The sequence below is a fragment of the Bos indicus genome, chromosome 8, assembly GCF_029378745.1.
Source record: "Bos indicus isolate NIAB-ARS_2022 breed Sahiwal x Tharparkar chromosome 8, NIAB-ARS_B.indTharparkar_mat_pri_1.0, whole genome shotgun sequence".
Lineage (NCBI taxonomy): Eukaryota > Metazoa > Chordata > Mammalia > Artiodactyla > Bovidae > Bos > Bos indicus.
In genome coordinates this window covers 45,591,045-45,611,715 of record NC_091767.1, presented here as the reverse complement: position 1 = coordinate 45,611,715, position 20,671 = coordinate 45,591,045, and the positions used below count along the sequence as shown (strand labels likewise).

The 20,671-nt window shown below is 44.4% G+C and overlaps 1 protein-coding gene across 4 annotated transcripts in view; it reads left to right on the top strand.

Moving 5' to 3' along the window:
- Positions 1–20,671, top strand: part of APBA1 (amyloid beta precursor protein binding family A member 1) — a 239,470-nt gene that overhangs the window by 138,057 nt on the left and 80,742 nt on the right. For all 4 annotated transcript variants that reach the window (XM_070794620.1, XM_070794621.1, XM_019966049.2 and 1 more), the window contains exon 2: positions 13,279–14,541. In XM_070794620.1, coding sequence (XP_070650721.1) covers positions 13,348–14,541 — 1,194 coding nt within the window. In that variant the 5' untranslated portion in view covers positions 13,279–13,347. The remainder of the gene's footprint in view (positions 1–13,278; positions 14,542–20,671) is intronic.

Here is a 20,671-nt window from a genome sequence, read left to right as displayed (position 1 = left end):
GAAGAGCAGGGAGATGTGGGTTAGCTGTGGCTGGAGCCTAACGGTTATCAGTGAGGAGGACAGAAGGGGAAAGGGAGGGTGAGGCGGGACGTGATGGAGAGAGGAGAGGAGCAGTACAGCAACACTGGCCTCGGGGACATGGAGGTCTGAGATTAAAGGACAGCAGTGAAAATTAGGGGAGGAAAGAACATGGGACCAGTTCCTTCGAGAGACCACAAACCAGACAGTATGGGACACTTGGTTCCAGGTTATGACAACAAGCAGGCTTTTCACTCATTCATTTATTTGTTCATAATCTCCTGTTATTTGGAGGGAAAATTCTGATAACTGGAAGGCCTTTCATTTGTTGAACAGTGTGGTGGTATATACTTTTGGAAGAGCTTGCACACAGTTAGATTTTCCAACAAAAGAAAAGGAGAGAGTTTAGGAAGCCTGGACGGAAGATCTAGAATTGTACTGTACAGTGTAGAGGACACAGGGCTATTGAGATGGGTGTAAGTATAAAATTCACTTATATATGAATTTTGGTGACTTAGGGAATAAAGAATGCAGACTGTCTTAGTAATAATTGTTGATATTGGACATATGTTGAGATGATAATATTTTTGATATATTTTAAAGATTAAATATATTATTAAAATTAGTGGTACATTCTTTACCTTTTTTAAAAAAAATGTGATTACTGGAATTTTTAAAATTACCTATGTGATTTGCAATATGTTTCTACTGAACTGTGATGATCCAGAGAAAAGGGATAAGAACCACAAAGACTCAGGACCATTAGGGGAAAATTCACGAGAGAGGGAAGCCCTATAGCTAACAACAGAAAATTAATTGATGAGGTTTTGGAAGGGTAATCGGTGTGCTGTGCAGTGTAGAATCTCACCTCAGTCTTCCCTATGAAATCTTCAGTAAAATCTACATTATTTTAAAAATTTGTTTATCTATTTATTTTTGGTTGTGCTGGATCCTTGTTACTGCTCAGGCTTTCTGGTGCACAGGCTTCTCACTGCAGTGGCTTCTCTTGTGAGCACAGGCTCTAGGCGTGCAGTTCACCAGCTCAGTACTTGCAGCTCCCAGGGTCTAGAGCAAAGTGGTTGTGGTGCACGGGCTTAGCTGCCCGGTGGCATGTGGGATCTTCCTGGACCAGCGATTGAACCCATGTCCACTACATTAGCAGGCAGATCTTATCTACTAGACGACCAGGGAAGTCCCAATTTTAAAATAAAATAAATTAAAAATAATTCCTTTTGGAGAAATTCATGAATTCTCTTGAGGTGACTAAAAGCCTCCAGATCCTAAAAAACTGTTTGAATTTCACTGGTCTACATTTGGGACCTAAATGAAACCAGTAAATTAGAAATTCTGAGAGTTAGATACTCTACCTCTTTACATTCTAGCCAGCATGTCCAAGGAACTCTTAAGAGTTTCCAGATTATCTGTGAATCATTTTTAAGAGAAAGTGGTTTTCTTCTTTCCCCACTTGATGGTTTTTTCCCTGTTAACTTGTGCTAATGTGACTCAATTGAGAGAGTTGATTGTCCAGGGAGGCTTTGAATCAGTATGAGATTTCTGGCTCATCAAATTCAAACTCAAATCATCACCAATGTTGCCACCTAATAGTTGCTTAATGGACTTTTGTTCTTTGGGTGTTGTGAAGCTGAATTGTCAGGGAGCGATCCTTCCTGGATACAGCTGTTTTTAATCATCTATTGTAACCCTTGCATATCAGATATGAGGCATAACGGAAAAAATGTCTGAGGACAGTGGCCAGAATGCCTGATGCTGTCTTCTTGTGAATAAAAAGAACGTCAGAGACAAGAATTTGATTTGAAGCTTCATAATTAGGACTATGGCTGACATTCTGCCATTAATTTTTGGGAAGGAAAATGTTAGAGGAAGTCACAGAAAACTTGAGGGAATAGAGAGAAGCAAGTTAACGGACTTCCTAATGAGCCAAATAATTTATAAAAGTGATAGTAGCAGTAAGTTTGAGATGATATCGTCTCAAAGGAAGGACTATATTTTAATGAATTACTGTTCAGTTCATCCTGAGCCGGTATTTCCCGTTTCCAGGATGAAGTAATGAGCCTCTGAAAACTAACATGGCTGAACTGATTTCAGAGATTTACTGTCTTTAACATGAAAGTGTGGTGTGTCCATGGCTTTCTGTATAATAACAGAAAAGAAATACCAGGAAAATGGTTCAAGTTGATTGTCACTGGCGATTAGTACCCCAGAAGTGAATGTCGTGTACCACAGAGATAGTAAATGCAGTGGAGGGCAAGGAAAGGAAGTTATGTATGGGGCATGAAAAAGAGGGATTATAATGAGGGTAAAATGCCAATTTTGTGTAACCCGCAGTAAATATGGATTATGTGGCTATGGCTGATTTTATACCAGGGTCATTTCCCAAAAATTCAGATAGACTTTAAATCAGCTTTGATTTCCAGACAATGTCCCTTGAGTTTTCTATAAAATTTACAAGATTTTCCCTCTGAGTTTGCATGATTGTCTTAGGCTTATTTCATGCATTTTATTGAAATCAAAATGATAAATGAATGATTTGATTGTTAGAGTGTTAGACAAAGAGCCAGACAATCAGGTAATCTGCATCCATTCAGAATTTTCTCTTTCATCAAAGGCTGGATTGTGATCAGAGCTTTGAGGGTGGAGTGACTAAATTCATCCAAGTGAGTGAATTAATTTTCCTGCCTGTTTGGTGTTAGCCACAATTATACAGATTTCAAGGTGGATGAAAATAATGAACCTGTTTGTAGCCATCACACAAGAATGTATTGCTTCAAATGGCCTCAGTTCCTCTGTTTACTCTGCAAGGATAAAAGCAGATGTGAAAAATGTGGCCATTGGCCAAAACAATATTTAAAGCCCTCTATTGGAGTAGATTTCAGAGCCCAAACAGAGTCTTTTTAATAATCTTGGCTGTCGCATATCTTCATTCTTTAGGGATGGATTTGTATTTGGAGATCATCAAACAGCATTCACAGCCAAATTTTGTAAATAAAGTGGAAGATAAATTTGGATGACACCCTCTGAGGTCAAACATCAGATGTGACTAGATATGACTATAGAATATTGAAAACAGTTTGCTGGTAGCTTCAAATACCTCAAATTAACTTTGAAATCAGTTCCAATAAAGGAGTGGCTAAAGTATTTTGAGCAAAGACAGTGCCCTTGGAACATGTAAGTATAGCGTCTGCCAAGGTGACTATTTCAAAAGGGATTACACCAATTTAGATGTTTGTTTAAAAAAAATCAATTGCATCACTTTATGAGTGCAGTGCAATGTAATAGGAAGAACAGCAAAAAGCCAGAGGGATCTACCTTCACTTCTTCTGGCTCTGAGTGGCCTTGGACAAGTTATTTAAGCTATCTTAGCTTCTGCTTCAAAATTAGCAATTGGAGATAATAATTCCCACTGAGGCTGTTGTGAGGGTTAGAAATATTGTATGTAAAACACCAGAGAAGGCAATGGCATCCCACTCCAGTCCTCTTGCCTGGGAAATACCATGGACGGAGGAGCCTGGTAGGCTACAGGCCATGGGGTTGCGAAGAGTTGGACACGACTGAGCGACTTCACTTTCACTTTTCATTTTCATGCACTGGAGAAGGAAATGGCAACCCACTCCAATGTTCTTGCCTGGAGAATCCCAGGGACGGGAGCCTGGTGGGCTGCTGTCTATGGGGTCACACAGATTCAGACACGACTAAAGTGACTTAGCAGCAGCAGCAGCAGCATGTAAAACACCACATATATTGGCCTACATGTAGTACAGCATTTGTGATTATTTGATGGATTGATTTATACCCAGCCTGCTTCAAAATTGATTAAAGGGAGCTTAACTGTATGTTTTCCACCCCTACATAGTTTTATTTAGGAAAGGGTAATATTAATAAATATAAGTAAGCCATGTGCCCTAGTCATTTATATATATATTTTTAATTTATTTATTTTAATTAGAGGCTAATTATTTTACAATATTGTATTGGTTTTGCCATACATCAACATGAATCTGCCATGGGTGTACACATGTTCCCCATCCTGAACCCCCCTCCCTCTAGTCATTTATATTAACTTATTTTGCTTTTTAAAAATGCTGTATTGTTTGCTCAATACTAACTATAATGTGTAAGAAAATGCAGTAATGGATGTTAAATAACCCTTACAACATATCAGACATTGTTCTAAGTATTATATATATATATATATTAATTTGTATTACCCAGTAACCATCAGTGGCTCAGATGATAAAGAATATGCCTACAATGCAGGAGACCCAGGTTTGATCCTTGGGTTGAAAAGATCCCCTGGAGAAGGGAGTGGCAACCCACTCCAATATTCTTGCCTGGAGAATTCCATGGACAGAGGAGTCTGATGGGCTATATATAGTATGTAGGGTCACAAAGAGTCAGACACAACTGAGCGACTAACACTCATTCATATACTGGACTACCTGGGTGACTCAGACGGTAAAGAATCTACCTGCATTGCAGGAGACCTGGGTTTGATCCCTGGGTTGGGAAGATCCCCTGGAAGAAGGCATGGCAACTCACTCCAGTATTCTTGCCTGGAGAATCCCCATGGACAGAGGAGCCTGGCGGGCTACAATATATAGGGTCACAAAGAGTCAGACATGACTGAGTGACTAAGCACACATACTGGTTTTAGAAATGGTAAAATGGGAGCATTTTCTGTGATTAAGTCATTCAAAGTCAAAGAACTACTAAGTTGAAAGATGAAACTAGAATGCAAATTCAGGCAGTCTTTCACCCACACCTGTCTCCTTAACCACTACCTGCCAGCCTGCCTGCTAAGTCACTTTAGTTCTGTCTGACTCTTTGTGAACCTATAGACTGTAGCCCACCAAGCTTCTCTGTCCATGGGATTCTCCAGGCAAGAGTACTGGAGTGGGTTGCCATACCCTCCTCCAGGGGATCTTCCCGACCCAGGGATCGAACTCACATCTCTTGTGTCTCCTGCATTGGCAGGCGGGTTCTTTACCGCTAGTGCCACCTAGGAAGCCCCTTAACCACTAAAATACCTCATTAAATATAGTGAGTGACAAGAAGATCTATTAGGGATAAACCTGGTATTTAAAAACTAATAAGCACCATTTATAGCCAACTCTTGTAAATAAGGTGGGGGATAATCCTTTAAAGTCAAAAGTCAATATGACTACATATTAGAATAGAATATTGAGAACAATTTTCTGGTAACCTCAAACCCCATAAATTAACTTCAAAAGTTGTTCCTGTAAAGGAGTGGCCAAAGTGTTTTGAGCAATGGCAGTGGCCTTGAAACATGCAAGTATCGAGTGTACCATGGCTTGTTGAGAAGGCCCAGGACCCACTAACCTGTGCTGGGCAGGTGCTAGAAGGCAAATTCAGCTACAGTATGGTCAGACATGTAGTCCAGCAGGTAGTCCACTATCTCTAAGGGATCAACGAGTGGCCATCCAGATAAGTCATTGGCATTCTTAATCCAAAAAAAGAGTGTCTAAGGTGGTGAGGCAGCCAACATTGGAGCAGTCTGTCCACAGAGAAAGAACACAAGTCCCTGAATGGAAGATCAGGAAATAGGAAGATCCACCAGAGCTTTCCATTGGCCAAACCCAAAGAGAAGCCAGAGGAATAGGGAACCGTTGATGCAGCCCAAGGAGGCCAGCCTTGCAGGGAACAGAGTAGGGAAGAGAAGGTGCAGAGTGAATCTGGAGAGAGAAATGGAAGATGTCCAACCCCCGTGTCTTCATCAAAGATGCACAGGGTCAAGGATACAGCCCTGAATTCCAACCACAGAGACCTCACCCTGGTTGACATCTGGTACTCAGCTCACTTTGAAACCATTACCAATACAATCTGCCAAGCCATAGTTCACAATTTCAGGCACAAGGATATCAGAGAAAACAAAATAATAATTTGTTGAGGCAAGATAACTCTATGTGAGGAGGCTTTTTCTGACCATGTGAGCTTGTTTAAACTGACAATGATTTTAGGAAGGTGAATGTGTATTCCATATCCATCTTGGCTCCCAGTATCATTAAATTTAATTTCTGGATGATTCAAAGGAGATTAAACTTTAATGAATTCTAGTATTTTATAGGGAGAAGGCAATGGCAACCCACTCCAGTACTCTTGCCTGGAAAATCCCATGGATGGAGGAGCCTGGTGGGCTGCAGTCCATGGGGTCACGATTGAGCGACTTCCCTTTCACTTTTCATTTTCACGCATTGGAGAAGGAAATGGCAACCCACTCCAGTGTTCTTGCCTGGAGAATCCCAGGGATGGCGGAGCCTGGTGGGCTGCCGTCTATGGGGTTGCACAGAGTCGGACACGACTGAAGCAACTTAGCAGTCTTTTATATTTCTGGCTTTTATCTGACTCTTATAAATAGATGTGTTTTGTTTAGAAAAGCTGATGATTTGAGTGGGGTTCTTGATGTCCTTTGGATTCCATAGTAGATGCTTCATGACTGATTTCACTCATGGAAGGGAAACCCATTTATACAGTTGGGAAGGTAGATAAGAATACCTGGGTATTCCTATTCTCTCATCTTTTTTTTTTTTTCCTTGAATGAAAACCATTAATCTCCCAACCTATGCCAATTGTGTGTGTATGTGTGTCTACATTACATATAGGACATAATCTTGATCAGCAAGCCATTTCTATGGAAATTATCAGTGATCGTCTCAGTGTCATTGACGGCCCTCCAATGGCTTGATGTCAGACGTCATGTTGACTGGAACAGTATGTGTGCAGGTGGATTAGGACAGGCTGCCTGGAGAACCCCATGGACAGAGGAGCCTGACAGTCTACAGTCCATAGGGTCACAAAGAATCAGATATGACTGAGCGACTGAGCACTCATGCATGCATGCAGTCCCAAGATATAGGACTTCCCTTCCAACTCCAGCAGGGGAAGACAAGCAACATTCATAAAGTCCATGAGAAGCATTGTACTCTTATACTTTAAATACATGCAAAAGTATAAAAACGTATATAAATGGAATTGTTTTGTTCATTCTAGCTTTTTCAGAGGAAAGAATGGCCAGTACAGACTTTCTTCTTCTTCTCCCACTCTTCTCCCCTCCACCTTCGTGTGTCTTCCCTACAACTGCATCACTGCTCCCCCCTCCCCCTGTACACACAGAACTCTCCAGATTAACAAGCTTGTATCATCCCTTTTGCTACTGTTTACATTTCATCTTCAGTCTGACTACCGAACTACTAAAACTACTTCTGAATGTGTTAAAAGGGACAGTCTACTGGAAAGTCTTCTTAACAACTACATAAGGACAGATCAACCAAAGTAATTTATAGCCTCCCCTTCTTTTCATCCCAAACCAGCATGAGCCTTAGCTAATGTTATGAGCTACCTGGGTTCAACTGCTGAATCATGAAATGCTTTATTTCTAAATGGTGTGCTGCAATGGATTCCCTCCCTTTATTCACTTTTTCCAACTCAGCTGTAGAACATTCTAGAACCAGGAGCCAGAAAGCCACCAGTGCTTCACTACAACTTGAATTCCCTGACTCCTGCAGCCAAGATGCCACAGCACCTCCTTTTCATGTTACCTGGTCGTGCCTGCAGATGGGTCTGCCTTGCCTGTGTCTTCCAGGTCATCCAGCCTTTTTGTAGAAGGGGAGGGATTCTCTTCAACCAGCTGTAACTCCTCCCTTCTAGTCTCCCAGCCTCCGGAGGCACATGGGTCATAATCAAGGACTCTGGCTAGGTAATGGCAGTCATCACTTAAGCCTTAGTTCCTAGGACTTTACCAGCTGTGAAATCCAGAACCTGTAAGAACAGCAGCACTTACATGATTCACAAAGGTGATGCAGTGGTTGTTGTTTTAACTCTAGCTTCCTTCTGTAGCTTGGACCTGTTTCTGCTTTGCAGTCATCACCAGGTATTACAATTACTGAAGCTTGTCTGCCCTTGAAGGCTGGGACCATGGTTTAGAAACTTGCATCCCCCTCACCTTGTACAGTGCCTGCTACTGGATCAATGCCCTCAAATGCAGGCAAATGTTGAATCACTGGAGTTCTTTGGGCACGTAAAGCATCAAAAGAAGATAGAGAAGGTTGCAGGGGTGGATGAGGGCAGCAGAGATTCAAGATGGAAAGAAGAAATGAATTCTCAAAAGGCTAGGCATGCCAATGTCCAAAAGGCCCCTGATATTGAAAAGTGGGAAGATAATTATTTTCTTTTTAATCACTAACAATTTATTGACTACCTACTATGTTTCCTCTGTACTAGGCACTGGGGAATCAAAGATAAATGACCTGTGCACTTTTCTCAAGGATTTCATATTTATAAAGAATTGCTACTCAGAACAACAGGTGTTATGATATTTAGATAGAGTTCAGTGAGGATGATGGGAAGGGTTAATCAGATTGTATTATTCCGCTGCTTAAACCTTCCCCAGTACCATGCCCATGGACTGTAGCCCACCAGGCTCCTCTGTCCATGGAATTCTCCAGGCAAGAATGCTAGAGTGGGTAGCAGTTCCCTTCTCTAGGGGATCTTCCTGACACAAGGATTGAACCTAGGTCAAACCCTGCATTGCAGGCAGATCCTTTACCGTCTGAGCCACCAGAGAAGCCCAGTAGCATGCCAGCGCACTTGAAATAGCTTTGCCGTGACATACCAGGCCCTGCCCTGCTGGCCCTTCCCATCTCTCCATCCTCACCTCCTACCACATCATCTGTTACTCAGTTCACAAACATTATTTCTGTCTTTGAACACTGCAAGTCCTTTCTCACCTCAAGGCCCTGCCCTTGAATCTTTACTTGGCTCTTTATCATTCAGGCCTCAGCTCCAAAATCACTTCCTCTGGCCACTGTATAACCCTCTCTTCTCAGTCAGTTTCTCTGCCATTACCCTGTTTCATTTTCTTCATAAGACTTTTTGTTCTCTGATGTTATCTGATTTGTTTATTAACATAATCATTGTCTCTTCCCCTTCTCCTTCCCCTTCACCCCCATGCATTAGAATGGAGGCTTCCCAAGAACAGAGCAGCCTTTCTGGCTTGGCCACTGCTCTGCCTTTATGCCCAGAATATTGCCTGGAGGCTGGCACATAATAGACACTCATTAGGTAGAAGTGACTTCCCCTTGCTTTGGGGAAGATAAAACAGATGCACCAGCAAAAAATTATAAATGAAAAAATATGCTAGGGTAGGGAAGGCAGCCAGGGCCAGTGTCAGGACTCTGGGTATTAGACTGCAGGATACAGATGAAGCATGAAGATGAGGCTGGAGGAGAGATGTGGCTTCATTTGTTTGATGAAGCATCAGGAGTAGGACTCCAGCACCCAGAGCCTAGAGCCAGAGAGTATGGGTCAGACACCAGTTCTGCCAGGTACATGACTGGGCAATCACCTAATACCACTTGCCTCCATTTCCTCATTTTTAAAAGAGCTGACAATAATCTCTATAAAGACAATAGGAGAGTACGTTCTTCATAGGCTAGTGGGAGGATGAAATAAGTCATTATGTGGAAAATGCCTAGTAGTGTCTGGTAGATAGCTAAGCACTTTCACCATGTACTACACAGAGGAGGGTCACTGAAGAGTTTAAGAAATAGGGTTATGGGATTCAGGTTTGTATTTAGAAAGATGAGCAGGTTAGCAGTGGTAAGGATGGATCAGAGGAGACTGAGAAATTAGTTAAGGAAATAATTTTGTAGACTAGAGGGACCAAGACAATGTAGCGGCACTGAGGATGATGCGAGAGTTATTAAGACAATGGACTTGGTCATCAGTTTGGGGAAGGAGGTGAGGGAAAGAGACAAGTCAATAATAATTCCTGGATTGGGAACTTGGTGGTGCCTTTCACCTGAACAGGAAACACGGGGGTGGGGTGAGGTGCCAGGTTTGGGAGCTGGAATGGGGAAGGAGGTTGTGGAGGCATGTTTTGTTCAGCTGTGGCAGGTAGAGGTTGGGTGCCATGGGAACGCCAGGTGGAGCTACCCAGCCAGAAGGTCCCCCCACACCTTCCTGGATTGCAATACGCTGAAGTGCTTATTAACTCTGTACTTATTGATACTTAATGCTAGTGCTTAATATTTAATGTTTATCTTTGCCTTTTAAGCAAATAGCATGAGAAATATCTTTGTCCATATCTGCATTTTTCCTTTGAGATTTCTGTAAGTAGAATTACTGGGGCAAATGTATATTACCTTTTGAAGATTTTAATTCATCTTGCCAAATTTCTTTTCAAAAGGTGGTACCAATATATAATCCTACAATAACCTGGGATTCTTAACAAAAAGAAAAAGAAAACAGCTTGAGTGAGGTTTTTTAAATAAGCAAATTTGCCAGTGTATAGGGAATAGTCCTCTCGTGTGCTACCAATGGACCTGACCACCAGTGTCAGCTCCATCTTTAAAAGTTGGTAGTTGCCTTTGTCCTAGGGAATCCCTCAAATTGATGCCTGTTATTAACATGCTGCTGCTAAGTCACTTCAGTCGTGTCCGACTCTGTGCGACCCCATAGACGGCAGCCCACCAGGCTCCCCCGTCCCTGGGATTCTCCAGGCACGAACACTGGAGTGGATTGCCATTTCCTTCTCCAATGCATGACAGTGAAAAGTGAAAGTGAAGTCGCTCAGTCATGTCCGACCCTCAGCAACCTCATGGACTGCAGCCTTCCAGGCTCCTCCATCCATGGGATTCTCCAGGCAAGAGTACTGGAGTGGGGCACCATTAACATGCTGCCAACACTATAACCCAAACTATATTCTTGAAACCAGGATGGTTCACTCTGTGTGTGAACATTCCCCTGAAGCTGGGGAAGGGGTATAAGGACCATACACCCAGTGAAAGGAAAGCTTCAATGTATAAAAATTACCTTAGTTTAACATATTTTCCCCCAAAGAACTGTTTTTTGGTCACTTTCTTTACATGACTCAGTGTATGGACATGCACAGAAATCACATTGCCTGTGGATCAATCAGTGCTCTATAAGACAGCACTATTTCCTGGTCAGACACGATTTTAATCCAGAATAAACTGAAATCTCTTTTTGATACATATATCAATAGATTTTCATCAGGCTAGAAAAGAAAGTGCCATTTTCACTGAAAATGGAGTTTTGGTCAGTTCTGCACGTGGTTATTATGAATTGCTGGCCTGCTCATGTGTTTTGGACAGTGGTCGTTGCATCTCTAACTGACTACACACAGCTGACACACTGCAGGGCAGTTGCCCTACCCAGGGAAGTATCTGGCGTGTTTCGTATCCCTCCATTATGAATGCTTGCTTTGTGCTCAGCAGACTTAGATTTGAATGTGAGTGTGGTTCTTACCTGTTGTCTTTTCCAGAGAGTCCTTATGAAGGAAACTTGGGTAGACTGTTCTTGTCCATGCCTTGTATGGAACTGAATATTTGTTTTGTATATTTCATGCACCACTGGAGGCCATCTCACCTGGGTGCTGTCAGCACCAATATTTGCCTCCTCTGTTACGTGCATTAACCATCTGGTCTGAACAGAAACGCGTACTTAGAAAACTTTCTTATACCTTGTCCACAGTCACCGTTCTCAGGGGTTAAATAAGAGGAAGCCACAATTTTTCAAAGACGACTGGGTCTAATTTGTATGAAGTGGGATTCTTGTCAAGGAGGAAAGCATTACGGATTGATCATCTCTGCTAAACCATAATTGTTTTCTAGTGAGTGTTAGGGGTGGATCCATCAAAGAAGGGGGTAAAGATGGTAACTACTGCTTTAAGATGAACTTGGCAGCTCCAAAATGGCCTCCTTTACAACTGGGGCTATCACCGTGCTTGAAGGAAATTGCCATCTTTACGGTGGGAGCTGAGTAGAATATAATGCATCCTAATATTAGAGTCCATTAGATGTCCCTGGTCCTACTGGGGCTTTCTACTTTTACATTAAAGAGTTCATTTCCCAGTTTTGTCCATGTGTAAAATGAGCCCCCCAAAAGGACACTAAAGAAAGTTTACACACATTGAACCCATTTACAACTGCCTTAAAATCATGGGGATCCTGCCTGTTTTTGTTGTTCTTTACATCCCCTGCAATTATTTCCATACACTGTATGCAGATTATGCTATAAAGCTATTTTAGATAAGAAGAAACCAAAATAATGAATTTACCAAATACCAAAATACTAAATTTGATAGTGGTTGAAACCAAAGCCATCTTTGTAGTCACAAGTCCCTCTGGAAATAGGGAAAGAGACATACCCGTATTTTAAAGAAGTTAGCATGTTGTAAAGTATCAGCTATAATGCTAACTTACAGAATCAAAGAATTTTAGATCCAGGGTGTATGAGGGGAGCGAATATTAGAAATTAGCTAGTCAGTGTTTTAAGTGCAGTTGTCGGAAGGCTGGCCTCTAGGGAAAAGGTGTTTCCCAGTCAGACAAGTTGGGTAACCCCTGCATCCTGTATCTTCCTCCGCTTGCATATTCACAAGGAAAGTCAACTTAAGTCAGCATCTCCCAAACTTACTTGAGCAGGGAGCCTTTTTACTCTGCATAATAGCTGTTAACATCCTGCTGCAGGAAATGAGTCCAGTCTCATGGTGGAGGTTCAGAAAATTAAACCACTTAAGGGTAGGTGACACAGCCAGTAATGCCAGGATGAGAACCCATTGATGGCTGAAGCCTCCCTCAGAATGGCTGCATAATTGTACTGACAGCAGTGGATTCAAAACATCCCAAGGCTTTTTTCCCTCCTCCTCCCTGGCCCCGCAGCATGCAGGATCCTAGATCCCCCACCAAGGATTGAACCCTTTCCCCCTGCAGTGAAAGCTCGGAGTCCTAACCACAGGATCACCAGGAAAGTCCTTTTTTCCCTTGAAATTTATTTTTAAAATCGTTTCTAAAGTGTCTAGGATCCTAGTTTAATTTAGAGAGATTTATCTCTTAGCAGATGGAAAATGTGTCAATTGGCTCATTCAATGTGGTAGTACTCTCTATTCATATGCATCAGAAACAGAACCTGAATAGTAAGCACGGTGGGGAACTTAAAGGCTCAGAAGGCTGTCGGTCTTAGGGGTGGGGAAGAGAGAAAGCCAGTAAGCAATGAAACAAGGAGACATGTAATTACAAATTACGACACGTGCTACGAAGATGATGAACTATGTGCTGTCAGTTTGAGCTTAAATTTGCAATCACTTTTTAATTGACCGCGATTCAGACGAGATCAATAACAGCTGTTTTTATGATTATCTTGGTACTCGGCTTTTCCCTACAGTCTGAACCACGTAATAGCCCCTCCCCCTTCTTGTTTTTCCAGCCGGGTGGAGCAAAATGAGAGCGCAGTGAGCCGGCCCAGCCTCTCTCCCAGCCGTCCCCGACGCCCACCATGAACCACTTGGAGGGGGCAGCGGAGGTGGAGGTGACGGACGAGGCGGCAGGCGGGGAGGTGAACGAGTCGGTGGAGGCCGACCTGGAGCACCCCGAAGTAGAGGAGGAGCAGCAGCAGCAGCAGCACTATGCGGGTCGCCCCCGGCGCCGCCGCGCCGTCGAGGACCCTCGCGCCCAGCCTGGGCAGCAGCAGCAGCAGCAGGAAGAAGATGAGCATGGGGAGTGCCTGGCGCGCTCGGCTAGCACAGAGAGCGGCTTCCACAACCACACGGACACGGCCGAGGGCGACGTGATAGCCGCGGCCCGCGACGGCTACGACGCCGAGCGCACTCAGGACCCCGACGACGAGAGCGCGTACGCTGTGCAGTACCGGCCCGAGGCCGAGGAGTACACGGAGCAGGCAGAGGCTGAGCACGCCGAGGCCACGCACCGCCGCGCGCTGCCCAACCACTTGCACTTCCACTCGCTGGAGCACGAGGAGGCCATGAACGCGGCCTACTCGGGCTATGTCTACACGCACCGGCTTTTCCACCGCGGCGAGGACGAGCCCTACGCCGAGCCCTACGCCGACTACGGGGGCCTCCAGGAGCACGTGTACGAGGAGATTGGGGACGCGCCCGAGCTGGACGCGCGCGACGGTCTGCGGCTGTACGAGCAGGAGCGCGACGAGGCGGCCGCCTACCGCCAGGAGGCTCTGGGCGCGCGGCTGCACCACTATGACGAGCGCTCCGACGGGGAGTCCGACAGCCCGGAGAAGGAGGCCGAGTTCGCGCCCTACCCCCGCATGGACAGCTACGAGCAGGAGGAGGACATCGACCAGATCGTGGCCGAGGTCAAGCAGAGCATGAGTTCGCAAAGCCTCGACAAGGCGGCCGAGGACATGCCCGAGGCCGAGCAGGACCTGGAGCGCGCCCCCACCCCGGGCGGGGGCCGCCCCGACAGCCCCGGGCTGCAAGCGCCGGCGGGGCCGCAGCGGGCCGCCGGCGGCGAGGCGGTGCAGCGGTACAGCAAGGAGAAGAGGGATGCTATCTCCCTGGCCATCAAGGACATCAAGGAGGCCATCGAGGAGGTGAAAACCAGGACCATCCGTTCGCCTTACACCCCCGACGAGCCCAAAGAGCCCATCTGGGTCATGCGCCAGGACATTAGTCCCACCAGGGATTGTGACGACCAGAGGCCGGTGGATGGCGATGTAAGTGTGTGCGGGTTCGGGCTCGCTCAGCTCCACGAGCGGCCAGGAGGGGAGACGGGCCCTGGGTGGCGTCATTTGTCATTAGAAATGACTTGATGACAGAAATGATCTCTGGGCATGCTCAGAAACAGCTTGCGCTTAACAGCCGGTGAGCGAAAACTAGGTGGGAAGGAGTTAAGTGTTGAGAGATTGCGATAAATCAGTGGTTCTCAAACTGTCACTGGAGCACGTGTTCAGAACCTGGTTTCTAGACGCACCTCTTTCCATCCCCTAGTTTCACACTTAGACTTGGGGCAGGGCCTGCGAATTTGTATTTTTTAACGTTAAATAAAAAACAAGTCTGGATTGAGGAAGGAGAGACTTCACTGGAAAGTTACTGTTGTAACAGGAACTCTTGGAGTAGAACTGTGGGATCTGCAAGGGTCTCTAGGGTTAGGCAAAAGGGGATTCTTTCGTAGGTAGGAGTAAGCAAGGCCTGAAGGGACAAGATGTGAAGAAGTGGGATGAAGCATGGCTTGAACGTACTGCCCTTGATAGTGTTTTAATCTGAGAACAGCCTTTTCCTAGGAGGGGCTGCTGAGGAGGGGCGGTAAACTGGCGAAAGTCCAGGTACCTGGAAGAAGGTGAGAAGCTTAATCAAAGGTTGGTTAATAAGCATTCCGTTTTGACTAATCAGCTCAGCTAATCATTTCTCAGGCAAAGAATGGGAATTTGAGGGGTCTGTGTCTGGCCTTGTCATAGGTAAACAAAGGGGCACCTGTGAGTTACTCAAGTCCTATGGGAAAGAGGTTCTTTGCATAAGTCATATTCACAAACGAAATGGGAGGATTGGGGGGTCTTTAACCTTTGCTGTTTTCTGGGATCTCAGGGCTCATGTTAAGTTCAGCGTCGTCACTTATAAGTTCCTAGGTGATACTGATGGCTGCTGGTCCCAGGACCACAATTTGAAAACCACTGTCTTAAATCAACCCCTTATAGGTTTAAGATGAATAGTGGCCTTTTTAGAGGAAATCAAGGAAATTCTTCCAGGCCCTTTCTAGCCAAGGGGTGTTTACAGTTTGTTTGCCTTTTTTTTTTTTCCCCTTCTCTGTGACTTACAAGAAGGGCTTAATTTTCATTTCTGGTGGTACCAGAGAGGGAGCTTCTCACCTCACAAAGACATGCTTTTGAACGGAAGTATACTTTCTTGTGAAGAGCTACAGAAAGCTGTTGCTGCCTCGTCGGCCTTTCACTTTCCATTTTTGAAATATCCAAGAAATTTGATAACTCGGCAAGCTTGGGTGTCACAGTCTACTCAGAAATAAATCAAGAAGGCTAACCTTTGTCCCCACTACCTGACTCTAAAGATTCTCTTTCTCCTCCAACTCTCACTTTTCCATTCTCTTGAATAATTTTTAAGCACTTTCATTTAAAATGGGAGCTTGGAGTAAAAGAAGGGTCAAGAGGTTAAATTTGGTTTCATTTAATTCTGCATTTTATGATTGCACCTATCTATTTCTGAGTATACCTTTTGGAGTGAGAAACCATTATTGGAAGCTGTTTGTTCATTTCACTTATAGGTAAAAGGCTGTGCAGGTCAGAGATGTCATTTGCCTCCTCTTTTAGTAACAGTCAGCATGGGCTGTTAACTGATTAAATCACAGGCACCTTTAAATCATGGGCTTCCCTGGTGGCTCAGATGGTAAAGAATGTGCTTGCCATGCATGAGACCCAGGTTTGATTCCCAGATCAGGAATATCCCCATTCTGGTGTTCTTGCCTGGAGAATTCCATGGACATAGGACTCCATAGGGTTGCAAAGAGGCGGACTCGACTGAGCAACTAACACTAAAGTGAAATTTCAACAACGGCTGTTAGCTGATTCAATCACTTTTAAGGCAGGGTTGGAACAGGCTGGAAAAGGATCTGCATCCTCCCCAGCCAGGGGGCGGCGTTGGGTGAGTTCAGCCTCCTCGATATCTCCCCTCTGTAGTCCAGGCTTCACATTCAAACAGTTTAAAATAGGTGTGCTCCTATGCAGAATTCTGAGTGACCTCCAGTCTCTAACAGGTTTCTCCTGGCTTGGAGGGATGGAGTGCAGCTAGCATTTTTGCAAATGTAGTAGAAATGGAGCAGGCTTTTAAAAGTAGGGAGCTGGCAGGAAACCAGGTTCTAAATCCTTTTAGAAACTTGGAAAGCTGTTGGAAAAAAGCCACAGGAGCATTTGGTACAGATGCTGGCCTCTTCCTTCAGCTTTCTCACCTGTACCAGCTCCGTGAAACGACCTGCTTCACCACCTGGTCCCTGCAACCTGATGATGAACCCACCACACAGCCTCCACTAGGGCTGGGGGCTTGCTTTTATCCATTTGAACTAATAAAACAACCCTCTTACAAGTTGTTTCATTCAGAAGGTAGAATTGATTTTAGAATAGTTGGTGATGCTTTAGAATCCCATCTCGTCAGAAATTCAACTTAACACTAATAAATTGGTGAATAGGGCTTTCTGAGTTATTAATAGTTAATACAAAGCAAACCCAAAACCCTGTGCCTTAAAGTAATCCACCAGTTGTCTTTAAACCGTCTGAATTTGTGCGTTGCATTTCATCTGTCATGCCATAGGAAAGCCCTTCATTTGCTACCTCTTTGATGATATTATGGGGGAAAATACAAGTGTATACATTCTGTTAGTTTCCACCTCAGCATCAAAAAATATTTACTGAGTGCTCATTTCATGTATACTGTTGTAGAAAATGGAAAAACACTATTAAAAGCACTGTGGTCTGAAGTCTTTCTGGAAGGTACTTGTTAAAAATGGCATTACTACCTTTTCTTTCCAAACCAGAATACCTTAGGTGGGGTCCAGTGACCTGTTCTTTGGGTTTGTTTTCCTTGCTTTGTTTTGTTCTGTAAATTTTCCCTATGATTCTTGAGTGTGTTTAAAAAAAAAAAAACAACCACTGATGTAAAAGACAAGTATCATGTGTGTAGTTTTTCCATGTAAGCCCCTATGGATTAGAGACCTAGCTAAATCTCATATTAACATGGGTGTGGTTTCCTGGAATGGTCTCTCCCACTCTGGTTATGGTCAACAGGCCTGGGGAAGGGGCGCTGGAATTCTTGTTACAGAAGCAGTGCATTTTCAAAATAGCATCATCAGAAACCATAGTGATGCAAATAGACAGAAATAAAAACCACCTGTACTACTACCTGCCAGAGATACCTGCTGATAGCTAAATTTGTTCTTCACACTACTTTTATTCTCTCGGAACTTTAGCATTTTTCTCTTACTTGGAGGAAACTGACATCTGCTTGCTACTGAATCCTACAAAATGCAAAAATAGAACTGCTCATTAGCAAGGACTTACTGAATACAGACTAGATGCTCAGCAGTGAGTGGAAATTCTGAAAAAAAGTACTTTATAAATGCTTTGCTTCTAGTAAAGTCTCTTTTCCAGGTATATGTTTGAGAACTACCTTCCAGTCCCCTTCTTGAAAATATTGTTAATGAATGACTAGTTCTGAAAGTCCCACAGTCTACCCATCTGTCTCTTTTAAAAAAATATATATTTTTAATTACAGTATAATTGCTTTACAATGTTATGTTAGTTTCTGCTTTACAACGAAGTGAATCAGTTATGCTACTGCTGCTAAGTCACTTCAGTCATGTCCGACTCTCTGCCACCCCAGAGATGGCAGCAGCCCACCAGGCTCCCCCATCCCTGGGATTCTCCAGGCAAGAGCACTGGAGTGGGTTGCCATTTCCTTCTCCAATGCATGAAAGTGAAAAGTGAAAGTGAAGTTGCTCAGTCGTGTCCGACTCTTCGCGACCCCATGGACTGCAGCCCACCAGGCTCCTCCATCCATGGGATTTTCCAGGCAAGAGTACTGGAGTGGGGTGCCATTGCCTTCTCCGGAATCAGCTATACGTATAGCTATATCCCTTCCTCTTAAGCCTCCCTCCCACCCCCACCCTCTCCCAACTCTTCTAGGTCATCACAGAGCACCGAGCTGAGCCCTTCTCTCTTTAGGCAGGAGATTCACTCTGAGTAAAGAACAGAGTCGTGGTAGAATCAGAGACATGGATAGGAGCAAGCACACATCATAAATGGGAGCGTTTTGGCTACTTGGAATAGTGTGTTGTGTGGCTTGAATTGGTGTTTATCTCTACTTGCTCTTTAAGCTACGCTAAAGTGACAGTAAAAATAGTAAAAATATGTAAACCCATAAGTGCCAGGAGACAGGAAATGGCAGCAGCTGAGAACAAAATTTTGGAACACCAAAGTGGTGGTTGGCTGTGGTAGACATTTGTGCCCCCAACCCTGTATTGCCGGTTGTTCTCTGCGTTCTAGCCCAGGGAGGACTGTCCTGCCCCTCCTGATCCCCTCAGAGTGAGACGCGGCGGTGGCATGGGCGCACTGCAGCGTGATGCTGCTTCTACGTGGGAGCAGCTCAGAGCACCGTCTTCTGCCGAAGCCTCAGGCAGAAGTGCTGGTGTCACAGGATGATAGAGCCTCTGTCCACCTGGGTGACTGATGAGCAGGGCTCCCTGCTGCCCCCGCAAACATGTAGTGTGAGAGAGGACTCAGTGTTCGTTGCTTTAAACCTTGGGGGTTTGGGGTGGTTCATTGCCACAGCATAGCCTCATAGCCTGGTGGGTTCTCACAATACACTGATAAGGTTCCTGTGTTCCCTACTCTGCCTAGTGTCTGTGAGGATTTGTATTGTAGGCCCCTTAAAAGGCTAAGGAATGAAACACTGGATATCTCAGATGGCAGGAGTATGGCTGAAAAAGAAGAGAGGATTGTTCGGAGTTGTGTCATGGGAGAAATTAGACTCCAAATCTGTTCTCCAGCCCATGCCACCAGATTACCATTCCTCCCTCGCCTCCACAGAAGGTGGGAGGCTTACTGGAAAGAAATCGTGGACCAGAGAAAAGCTGGAACTGGGGACACTAGCCACGGCAGAAAGTGGGTGTTAGGGGTGCGTTATGGAACACAGGGCCACTAATCATTGGGCCTGAGAAGGTCTTGCAGTTCTTAGCGATCAGGCTTAGAATTTACCCTCTCCCACCCACTAGCCAGAGATTAGAATATTCCTCTCTGAGGAAACAAAAAGGCCCAAGAATAGACACCTTCAGTTACTAATGTTTGTGTGCTTTCCTGCAAAACTCTGGGTCCCCACCTGATCACCCCACAGTGCAGTTTACTGCCACTTATGGATCTTCCAGTAGGCTTTTTGGGGACCCTCTTAAATATGAGTGGATATTCAAGGATCGCTGGACATTTAAAGAACATCTCTAACATGAAAGACACACAAAAAGCAAATGGAAAGGAACTTGGAGAAATAAAGGCAGTGCTTAGAGCAGGGAAAAACTATAAAACATTCACTAACACTCTCAGAGAAGATCAGTTCAGTTCAGTCACTCAGTCGTGTCCACCTCTCTGCAACCCCATGGACTGCAGCATGCCAGGCCTCCCTGTCCATCACTAACTCCCGGAGTTGACTCAAACTCATGTCCATTGAGTCGGTGATGCCATCCAACCATCTCATCCTCTGTCATCCCCTTCTCCTCCCGCCTTCAATCTTTCCCAGCATCAGGGTCTTTTCCAATGAGTCAGTTCTTCGCATCAGGTGGCCAGAGTTTTAGATTTTCAGCTTCAACATCAGTCCTTCCAATTAACATTCAGGACTGATTTCCTTTAGGATGGACTGGTTGGATCTCCTTGCAGTCCAAGGGACTCTCAAGAGTCTTCTCCAATACCACAGTTCAAAAACATCAATTCTTAAGCGCTCAGCTTTCTTTATAATCCAACTGTCACATCCGTACATGACTATTGGAAAAACCATAGCCTTGACTGGATGGACCTTTGTCAGCAAAGTAATGTCTCTGTTTTTTAATATGCTGTCTAGGTTGGTCATAACTTTTCTTCCAAGGAGTAAGCATCTTTTTATTTCATGGCTGCAGTCACCATCTGCAGTGATTTTGGAGCCCCCAAAATAGTCTGTCACTGTTTCCACTGTTTCCCCATCTATTTGCCATGAAGTGATGGGACCGGATAAGAAGATGGGGAGCCATAAATTAAAATAGGATGCCATTTTAAAAGAGAACATTCCAAACAAAATTTAATTTAAAAAAATGGCAGAAATTTT